This window comes from Pleurodeles waltl, chromosome 2_2 (genome assembly GCF_031143425.1).
Source record: "Pleurodeles waltl isolate 20211129_DDA chromosome 2_2, aPleWal1.hap1.20221129, whole genome shotgun sequence".
Taxonomy (NCBI): Eukaryota; Metazoa; Chordata; class Amphibia; order Caudata; family Salamandridae; genus Pleurodeles; species Pleurodeles waltl.
In genome coordinates, this window is record NC_090439.1 from 660,426,593 (window position 1) to 660,437,948 (window position 11,356).

The window sequence follows — 11,356 nt, forward strand, 5'->3', positions numbered from 1 at the left end:
AGCGCCACTTAATATAGAAAAGCGCGCGGGAATGTGGCAGCAACACTTTCCAGTGGCGTCTGTTTGTGGCGATGTAAATGTGCGCACGTGTTAATGCGAAGTCTGCTCTGAAGCTGTTTTTTGACAGTAGTCCCCTGTGCTGAGAGAAAATGTGTGAGGGTTGCCGCCTGCCTTTTTCTGCTAAACTGCCTAGCGATACCGCCTAAATTGGCAAATGAAAGAGTACAATATTTCTCGGTTGCTATAGCTGTGATGTCATGTTTTGATACTGACCTGCGATTGGTTATTTTGTGTTTCAGATGCACTGCCTGTAATTGAGCACAAAGAAAGGGGGAAAAGCCAAGACTCCCACATCTTTCAACGAGAACAAAGGAGTCAGCGGAGCAGAATATTACACATTTGTGACTGGTGTTTTTTTGTGCAAAACGCTGTTTTTAAGGTACCTAATGAGCTGTGAGATGAGGAGCTGCTGCTAGTACTCAGATTCCTGTGTTCGTCTGCTTTTCAGTGTGCTTGATGTACATGTTTCTGCACAGTGCATATAGGAGATCGAAGAAGAGAATCCAAAACGGCTGCAGGGGAGAGACCACCAAACATGCCTACAGAAACACTACAGACAGGTAGCATGGGGAAGCAGGCCAGCCCCACAGCTGCTTTCACATCTGCTGTTCCTCTGCGCATCTTGAATAAAGGACCAGACTACTTCCGCAGGCAGGCAGAGCCTAACCCCAAGAGACTTAGTGCAGTGGAGAGGCTAGAAGCCGACAAAGCAAAGTACGTAAAGAGTCAGGAGGTGATCAATGCCAAACAGGAACCTGTGAAGCCAGCGGTGCTTGCAAAACCACCAGTATGCCCCGCTGGCAAACGAGCCTTGAGCAGCCCTACAGCAAAAATGTTTAACAACGGAAAGACTGAGAGCAGCGTGCAAAGAGAAAATTTAAAGCTTGAAATATTGAAGAATATCATCAACAGCTCTGAAGGCTCAAGCTCAGGGTCTGGCCACAAACACAGTTCTCGAAATTGGCTCCCCCACAGGTCTGACTCAACAGAACTTAACCGGCATTCATTTGCAGAATCCTTAAAGGTTTACCCCACTCAAGACCATTCTAGCCCTCAAGAGAGCAGCTCGAACATTAGCCGCAGGCTACTGGAGAAGTCAAGCGAAACCTTCCTACATGTGTCCCATAGCTCATCTGACATTAGAAAAGTAAACAGCAGCAAGCCTTTGAAAGCGATACCGTGCAGCAGTTCAGCCCCACCTCTGCCTCCAAAACCCAAGCTTGCCACCCTCTCGCTCCTTAAATCTCCAGAGAATGATGGTTTGGATACTGGCTGTGGAGTGAGCCGAAGGCCTTCCCTGCAGCGGTCTAAATCAGACTTAAGTGACCGCTACTTTCGGGTAGATGCAGATGTTGAGAGGTTCTTTAACTATTGTGGACTGGATCCTGAAGAGCTTGAAAACCTTGGAATGGAAAATTTTGCAAGGGCTAATTCGGATATTATATCCCTCAACTTTCGCAGTGCAAGCATGATTAGCTCGGACTGCGAACAGTCTCAGGATAGCAACAGTGACCTTAGAAATGATGACAGTGCCAATGACCGTGTGCCGTATGGCATTTCTGCAATTGAGAGAAATGCCAGAATCATCAAATGGTTGTATAGCATCAAGCAAGTCCGAGAATCACAGAAAGTGTCCCACGTGTGAGAGCAAGCAAGAGTGATGGCCTAAGTAAAGAAAAGATTGTATCTTTGTCTGTGAATTTTCAGTTGTGAAGGGTTGTGAAGTCTACTTGAGGTCTTGTACACTTCTCAGATCGCTTTGTGTTGCTTGTTGTGCAATATCTTCAAGTTGCATGCCTGACAACATGTGAGCTGACCTGGCTTCCACTTGAAAAACGAAATACAAAGCCTGGCTAAGCATACACATTATCTGCCAAAAGTTTAAGACCAGAGTTCAACTAGAGTTTCATTTTTTTATATTTTTTACACCTGTAAAGTCTAGGTAATTTCTTTAACTTGTATCATGGCTAATGCATTTTAATATTACGTTTACCGGTTCTGTTACCAGTAATCCTGTTGGTGTTAGGAAGTTAAAACAGTCAAAGTATTAAATGAGAACACAACAACCAGAAGTGTTTTGTTAAACGAATGCATTGGCAACATTAGGCAGTGTGCCTAAAAAGCTGTTTCCTGATCTATTATTTAAGACGCAAATATATTTTTAAACATAATTTACTAAATTGGTTATGACCTCAGCTATTTCTTAGAAAGCATGATTTGTGGGGATGATCATGCAATTTATGGTTGTGTGAAAATACTCTAGTGACCTCCATATCTTTCTGGCTATTTCAATGTCTTGAGTTCTAGCTCCTTTGCACTCTTCATAAGGGTATTGTGCAAGAGCGTTAAATGTCGCCCAAACAGAATTAGCAGGTGAATAGTTAAAGGTGAAAGCACTTTTTGTCTTCCCCATCTACTCAGATGCCTAGTCTTAAACTTTTGTCTATCTGTTAAGCTGATATTGAATGCCTTCCTTGGTCAAGCAGTTGTGACTGCAGCTGTTGTCCAATGTCGTTTTCTAGTCACCGAAAATTTAGTTAGCTGAAAATGGAAATACACAGCCATATCAGTATCAATCATCTTATCCAGTGGCCCAGTTATAACCCAGAAACTGTGGTTTATGTTGTCCTTCATAATGTTCCATCTCGGCTGTGAAAGTTCTGCCCTGCAGTGCACACACGTCTGCAGCTTTGGTCTTAGAGTTTGTGCTGTCAATCTGTTACAAATATTTTACCTTTTTTTTAAACTTTGACCATTACTTGTGGTTTTATCGATTGTCCTTTATTTCATCTGTCGGGCAGAAGCTAAAGTCCAGGGGTCAGACTCCTTGTTTTTGTATTGTGCTACGGAGTATATTGCAGCACTACTTTATCGTTCGTCAGCCGAGAGACATCTTTTTTTATTGTGTACATGCTGTAATGATTTGTATATACTTCAGTTGTTATTGAATCTTTAAAAAAGTGTCATGCTAATAAATAGCTCTTGGTGAAATTGTGTGTGTGTGTTTAGCTTTACTTTGTGTCACTGGTTTTGTTTAAGTAATTGTATTAAGTAGAATATAGTGAAAAGATACTATAATGATGGGAATAATATTGTTTACTTTGCTTTAAACATCCTTAGCTTAACAGAATCCTCAGTTTGACACTGTATAATTAAAAAAATACAAGATCTGAAGAACCCAAATACCCCAAACTCGTCATTGGTACGAAAATACTTGGGGAAAAATATACTAAGAAGGAAGAAAGACGAAGTACCCTTTAACAAATGGGTTAAACTCTCTTAACACTCTAATGTCCTCATATAGCAATGCTGCAATCAACATTGGTATTTAGTGCTCCCCTACTCTTTATTTCTCTCAATTGATCTCATATATATATGTGTAACACAACTCCTTTCTCCTTCCTCACAAAAGTCCAGTCAGCCTTGATTGCTGCATCCGCAGCAAAATTCCTTTCTACCTAATGATAAGGCAGGGAAGATCCTCCTGCGGATTCGCACAGAAAAAGGGAAAGGGGTTAGGGTGCAGGTGGCGCTGTTGCTGTGAGCAAACATTTCACGCATTGCCGGTTAGACCACGCATGCTGCTATCCTTAAGTTTTTGTTTTTTAGACCAAACCCCCACTTCCTCGCCTCAAGGCAAGGCCAGTGGCTCACTTAATGGGCCTGCATGGTTCTATTTGCCCCGCCAGCTGGTGACCTGCTAACCTGATAAAGTTGGCAAAGTAAGCAAAAGTTATTTTTGTTTTTTTTCATTATCCATCAATGGTACTTTTGTTGACCTTCCCACTCAACTAAAATGAAAGAGGGTCAGTTTGTGTGAAAGGGAGAATCATGGGGTTAAATAATCATTCAAAACAATTACTGAAATAATCGCACAATTAGGCTGCTTCCAGCTCTTAGTTTATAGATTTATTTGAATGCCAAATTAATCATTACAGAAAGCAGAATGTCGGAACTAGAAGCAAATTCATTAATAAATTCAATAATGCAATGAGCTTTTAAGAAACTGAGTAGCCATAGCACTTTGAAAATAGTCAAATTAATAACAACACAGCCTGCTACAAAAGGACCCAACAACATCCCGCCCTCTGAGTTAAGGAAATAAATTATCTGAGCTAAATCCTTCGAAAGTGGCACATTTTACGAGAAAGCACACAATTTCATGGCGTGTTTTTAAATAGAAGGGCAGCACCAAAATGTTCCTTGCGCACTTAACCAATACGACTGCTAATTTCCAAAACACCTACTAGAAAACAATTTTCATTGGACATTAACATCGTGCTTATAGAAAAATTAACAAGAAATTCAACTCTACCCTAAATACTTTTTTTTTGCACATTCAGAACGACAGCATAGCAATGGAAATCTCGGCATATAAATATGTAATGTTGCAGAAGCGCATAGCTTCAGACTAGGAAGCTAGAAGAAACATATTACTTCACAGACAGAGACAGACCGTGCCTGGGGCTGAATTTCAATGAGTTTCTGAAAGCTAAATCAAAACAAACGCTCGTGCACAACATTAAACATGCACTGTTCAAATGTGGCCTAGTGCACCCTGGTACTTCTTACTGAAAGAAAGCTATGCTAAACATTATAGTTCTAGTGGAATTAAGTTCTCACACCTTTGCCAATTGGTTTTATTAAGAATCTCTACTAGTTAGACACTTGCAGAAAAAGCAATACGTTTTGTGCTGAAGACAGCTTCTTTATTACCTGCCTCAGTGGTAAGAAGTTTGGATGAAGGATGAGAGGCTGAGTGGGCTCACCACGAAGTGAACCACTGAGCTTCAGGTTGCACATATACATATATATCTCTGCAGGGGATTCCATGGGCCACTTCTTGGTTGGTAGTTGATTCTCCAAAAATGATATTCTGTCTTTCTGTAGGCATATTTTAAGGTCCAGAGGAAGCAGAGGTGAACGAGAATGGGATGACGTTTTAAAGTATATCAATTGTTAAAATGATTGTATCTGTTAATTGTTCCGTCTAGCTGTATGGATTATTGACGCTTTCAGATTTGCATGGTTTACAAACTAATAGCCTGTGCTTGGCTTTCACATCACATATTGTGGTAGATTGAAAAAGAAATGCCAAATTACTAGTATAACCAATCCTGTCAACCAGTTTTCTTAAAAAGTCCAATATTGATAAGCAAGACCAGAGCGCATAATGATTTAAAGATTGGATGCAATAACTGTTCTTCCTTTACCTAACCACTCCTTTCCTCGCATCATCCTGCTTCCCTTCTCTCCCAGTGGGAGAACTGGGTTGTTATTGCCTATTTGCAGTGTACCACATTCTTTTTTTTGTATTTCAGAACTTTATTTCGCTATATTTCAACTAATTATTGGAACCTGAGTTTTGCACTTAGTTTCCCTGCCTCGCTTCCAACCTTTCTAAACAGGCCGAACAGTACTTGCTGCAAAGAATGTGCAAGTTATCCTTGTGAAATCTCCTCATCTGACATTCCCAGGCTCTTTGAGTGCCAAAGCCTGCACCACTGCATCAACACTTACCTTGTCTGCAACTATTTCTAGGCACGCCCTCAAGAATTACTCCCACTAGTTAGTGGAGCTTGAAGGAGTTCTAGGTCTTAGAAAAAAACAATATCATTCTTACCTGATGTTACATTTTGTATCTAAGTCTGGTAATGAGCACAAGTTCTTTTTACAGTACTGGGCCTAGGCCCAGGGTGCAAATGCACTAAAGCTTCCCACTAGGAGCATGCAATGGTTTGCACTAAATCGACATCTGAGTTTTCCACTGTGTCTTATTCGTCACATTGCTCGAAGACTTGATATCAGTTTTAAAAGTCCCAGTACTCACTGTGCTTAGTTAACAAAGTATCAAATTAACAAATGATAGAAAATAAAATAAAAATGGGAGTAGTTTATGGAAAGACTTGTAACCTGCACGGAGTAAAGATCCTTGTTAGGCATGGTATCTAAAGAATATTAGAACGTTGGCAGCTCCATTGAAAACAATGGAGTGCTGTGGGCTTTTACTGGCCGGTAAAAGCCCGCAGCGCCAACATTCCAATGTTCGCTTTGTTCACAGCAACAGCTGTGAACAAAGCATCACGGAGCCAGAGGGGATTTTAATCCCCTCGGGCTCCGTGAGGAATTTGTTTTATTTAATAGAACATTCTGCCCTGAGTGGCAGAATTTTCTAATAGCCTTAGAACCCGCCGTAGCGGGCTCTACTGGCTATTAAAGGCCCTCTCCCTTGTTAAAGGCCCTCGCCGAACGCGGGGACGGGCCTTTAATAGCCGGTAGAGCCCGCTACGGCGGGTTCTAAGGCTATATTAGATCTTTGGAATTGCAGACAATGGAGTGCTCCGGGCTTTTACTCGCTGGTAAAAACCTGGAGCATCAACATTCCAATATCCTCTTTGTTCACAGCATCAGCTGTGAACAAAGCCTCTCGGAGCCTGAGGGGATTTTAATCCCCTCAGACTTCGTGAGGAATTTGTTTTATTTGATAGAACATTCTGCCCTCTAGTGGCAGAATGTTTTGATAGCCTTAGAACCCGCCATAGCGGGCTCTTCCCGCCATTAAGGCCCTTTCCCTTGTTTAACGCGGGAGCGGGCCTTTAATGGCCGGTAGAGCCCGCTACGGCGGGTTCCAAGGCTATATCAAAACATTGGAATGTTTGGAGCTCTATTGGAGACAATGGAGTGCTCTGGGATTTTACTGGCTGGTAAAAGCCCAGAGCGTCAACATTCCAATGTTCTTTGTTCACAGCAACAGCTGTGAACAAATGCCTCACGGAGCTCAGGGGGACTTTAATCCCCTCGGGCCCTGTGAGGACTTTGTTTTATTTATTAGAACAGTCTGACCTCTAGTGGCAGAATGTTCTAATAGCCTTAGAGTCTGCTGTAGGGGGCTACATTGGCAATTAAAGTCCTGCTCCATTGTTAAAGGCTCTCGCCTTCGGCTTGGGCCTTTAACGCTGAAGCGGGCCTTTAATGGGCAATATAGCCCGCTACGGCGGGCTCTAAGGCTATATGAGTAACCCCTAATGTAGCATTGTCAACCAATGTATTCGACTTCCAGGGTGTTGAAAGGATGTTCTAGAGGCATTGAGCGCAAAAAAATGAACAAATCTTCAAAAGGACACAGAGCTCAAAAGACAAAGTCCAGGAACATGAAGATGAATTGGGGAGGGTGCCAAAAAAGGAAGCCAGGAGACAATGCCAAACTCTCTAGGCTATGGCCTATGCCATATCAACCCATTCGGACACCTACTAACAATAAAAGTGACAGGGTAGTCCAGAAAAAAGCTGCAACCTGCTGCATCTCCCCACCATTCTAATCCTATCTTGTTAAGAATGCCAGAGGCACTCAGCAATAAGACCTTACGAGCAAGGGAGGGGAAAATTAACCATTACCACATGTGCTCCCTTCCTCCCTAGCACCTTATACAAATCAGAAGAATGTGGTAACTAGATTTCTGGTTGGAAGATCCAAGATACTTAACAAATTCCTAAGGCGATGAGCCTTCACCCCTGTAACATGGCCTGTTTCATCAACCACTCCATCTACCACTAGGGAAAAAAACAAAAGAAACACGTTCCTCCATAATGTCCTTAAAGCCCGTCTAATATTGTTATTTTGTACTTGCTTTCTTATACTCTTTCAAAATGGCTGAATGTTGTTTCTTGACTTAACGTAGCTTCTGTCTGTCTTGGAAGTACAAAAAATATCATCTGAAGATGGCCGCCTCCTGCTATCAGCGTTGCCAGTTCTTGAGCTTTAGGCAAGCAAGCATTGGTTTCACCAGTGCTTGTAAGAGGCCTTGCCATGTTTGTAATTAAGAATGGCCAATATGCATGTTATTCTCAACATCCGTTTTACCGACTTTATCAAATTCCACAGCATTACTTTTTACACTTATATATGAATTCTGTCATCTGTTTGCACTGTATTATATGCATTTAGTCCTTAGAAATTTATACTACAAGAAAAGTAATTCCTCAGTATAAACAGCATTCCCAAAAAATCATGCGCACAAAAACATTTTCTTTAGTAGAGCATTGTTAATAATATTTCATATGTATGCAGTTCCAGCAGTCTAAAGGGCCAGATGGACTTGGTAAGAGTTCCGGGGATTACATGGCTCCCACAGACATTCGAAGAGCATAAGCCAGCCATCAACTGGATCTACATTTCCCTATGTACAAGAAAATCTGTGCTGCACTTACAGGTGTCATATTGACGGTTTCCTTTACCAGCAAGAAGAGCAAGGCAATCCGTAAATGCTCAACAGCACTGAAAAGGAGCAATGCTGAAGAGGTGGAGCTGTGCTGACCTGCAGCACAATGGAAACAGACTGTTAGTGGGCACAAGACATAGGAACATGATTGAGGCAGTGAAGAAATTAAGAATCCGCCACCGGTCAGCTCCACACTCTTGAAGCTAGAGATTGTGTCATGGGATGCCCGTGGTGTAGGCTCATAAAATGTCAAATTCCTAACAAAGAGGCAGAAATGGAGTCTACCCAATTACAGCGAGTTAGCAGTGCTAGCAGCGGTTCCCGTAGACCGGACCCTGTATGCATTGATCCTTATGTACCATTCCATTGGGGCATCTGAGCTTACCCTCAATGTCAGGCTTATTTTAAGACAAAAAACTGCAAACCCTGTTTTCTCTCTAGAGGCCCATAATTAGCAATTTATAGTTGTATATATTTAATAATTTTTCAAGAACTGTAGCACATGGATAGCAATATAATACAATATCTCTCACTTCAACAAATTCTTAATCATCCACATCTTTCTTTCCATTCTTGCTGCACACATGGACATGCACAGACCTGGGAGGACGCGTAGCCACACATTGACGTTTGTCATCATGTTGCTAAAGTGACATACACCAACTCTTACACTTCTACTGCTTGACACTGCGGATCGAGTAGAAAGAAGTGCATGACATTCATAGCCATCCTCTGGCTGCACTGCCTTACTAGTGCAGGGGTGAGCATGCGAGCTCTGAGTGTGTTGAACCACACAAGTGGGGAGCAGTGGAAACGTATTACTCCAGGCGACTGCAGTCCAGCACAAGAAGACTAGGATAAGCTTCGTTATGAGGCTTGTTTTCGGGACATGCTCCCCCATCTTGTGCGTGGTCTGAGTGTTAGAAGGATGAGTTCTCCTATTTTCAATTTGCTCTTGTTGTAGCTACCAGAGGTGCTGCACAACATGCGTCAGCCATCCAAAGCACAGTCTGCTGAGGCAATAGCGACATAACTGAGCACTGCACTGAGCATTTAGCAGGCTACATTCGCCCTGATACGCCACTACTGATGTTTTAGTCGAGCGTTCACATTTAATGGTATACATTTTCTAATTACAAATGTAGGCGTTTGATTTTAGGGGCTCTTTTGACAGTTGTAACACCGCCAATAAAGTCAGAATATGTGAATTCGTTAATTTTGATACATAATTTGTATTTTATAAACGGGTATGCACTGGCAGCATGGCCTACCCTGTCAAAGCTAATTGCAAATTGAAAACATGAATCTGAAAACGAAATCGAATTAAGATGGGCGAAGAAAAAAAATCACACTTCACCATTAAAAAAAAAAAGAAACCTCGTTAGTGCTCTCAATTGCTTGAGCATGGAAAGTATTAGAACCAACTTAGAACATGGAATGTATTAAAATAAACAAGTGTGGTGTCAAGGGAAATAAAACCCTCTTTGAACAGGAGAAGATCGCATTCAGCAAACCTGGGACCATCAAACCTTGGGCGTCACGTTGGCAAGAGAGGCCTAAGTATTTTTTTTATTTCTCACTCCATTGTTGAGAAATGGAACCACCTTTTCCTCTTCTCTAACCCTGCTTTCCAGTCTCAGGGCTTTGTCCGTTGTTGCTACCTAGCAGTAGCCAAAGCCCTAACTACACAGGCCCGTGATGCTTTTATATGTGTCTTTAGAGGGCAGATGTGGTCATTGCCAGTCTGTATTTCATCTGAAAAATAGGACTGGGCATGATATGAATAGTTGACCCTGGCGTGACCCATCCTTCCAGTTTGGTTTTTCCTTATACCTTACGTGCCTGCTAGTTGTAATTGGGATGCAAGCTTTTGCTGATATTTACTGTTGCAAGAAGCAGTGTTTTCCTTGTCTTCCACCCTGCTTGGCCTATTTGCATGTATTCCTTCAGACATGCTCTGGTAATTTTGATTTATTTTCGAATTGTGTTTACCTCTATACCAGCAATTTGCTGATGATAGCATTCTATATATTGTTCTCTGGTAACATCTATCTTTGAGTACACTTTTATTTCCCATTTTGATTGCAGTTCAGCTGAACAACAAGCAGCATGATGACGCCTCCCGCGTTGCTATGCTGGGACTCCCCCGACCTACAAATGCATTCAGCATTTAACTACGACATTAGCAGCTTGTCAACAATCAGCTTGTGCCTCTGAAGAGGCCTCTACAAGCGTCAAAGCCTAGTTAGGCTTCTAACGTTCACATACCGTTAGGCATTGAGAACTGTATGAGAATTGCAAAGGCATGCGATTAATTTGGCGATTACTATGCCGTATTATGTTTACTAGCATGTTTTTCACTCTGTTGGATGGAAATATGGGGAGTGCCTTGACCCATGTAATGATTAAGAACTGTTTAATATTCCGGCTTTACTCTCTCTTAAAGCATAATTATAGTGCCCAAAAACAAAATTCGGGTGTCCCTCTTTCATGGGTGTAGACCACAGTGCTGGAAAAAAAGAGATGGGGAACAAAGTCTTAGACATTTTCGACAAGCATTGTAAATATTAGAAAGATGGAGTAGAAATTGTGGCCTATCTTGTATCTTATCCTATTAATGCTGCAGTCTAAAGGATCCGAGGGTTCTGGAAAATGTCTTGAGGCCCTGAGTTTTTGCACTCTGTCACGTAAAGCCTTATCCATGTTAGTAGGTGTATGAGTAAACATGTGTGTCCTTTAGCACTTGTGTGTCCGTACCAATGAGCCTTACAGTGTCCAATAGGCCAAGCCACACAAAGGTGTTCCAGCACCCTCACGTATCCGGTTACAAGAGCCTCAAGATATTTCACACTAATGTCAGTCCCCTTTCACTCACTACGCAGGAGATCATTCTTCCATTAATCTTTGGCTTCTAACTGCCATCTTTTTGCACCTTGTAGAGGTCCATCAATATAGGAGCTTCTGCAGTTAGCAATTCAACAACTCGGATAGTTTTTTCAAGCCTGAACTTGTTGTCTTAGTCTCCCATTCGAGTTCATCTGAGTCTTCTGATCAAGGGTGCTCAATGAGGGCCGCTC

At 42.0% G+C, this 11,356-nt stretch overlaps 1 protein-coding gene across 7 annotated transcripts in view; it reads left to right on the forward strand.

Moving 5' to 3' along the window:
• The window catches only part of FAM110B (family with sequence similarity 110 member B), a 424,184-nt gene extending 421,133 nt beyond the window's left edge, over nucleotides 1-3,051 (forward strand). For all 7 annotated transcript variants that reach the window (XM_069220219.1, XM_069220220.1, XM_069220215.1 and 4 more), the window contains one exon: nucleotides 300-3,051. In XM_069220219.1, coding sequence (XP_069076320.1) covers nucleotides 596-1,705 — 1,110 coding nt within the window. In that variant the 5' untranslated portion in view covers nucleotides 300-595 and the 3' untranslated portion in view covers nucleotides 1,706-3,051. The remainder of the gene's footprint in view (nucleotides 1-299) is intronic.
• Nucleotides 3,052-11,356: the final 8,305 nt, after the last annotated feature.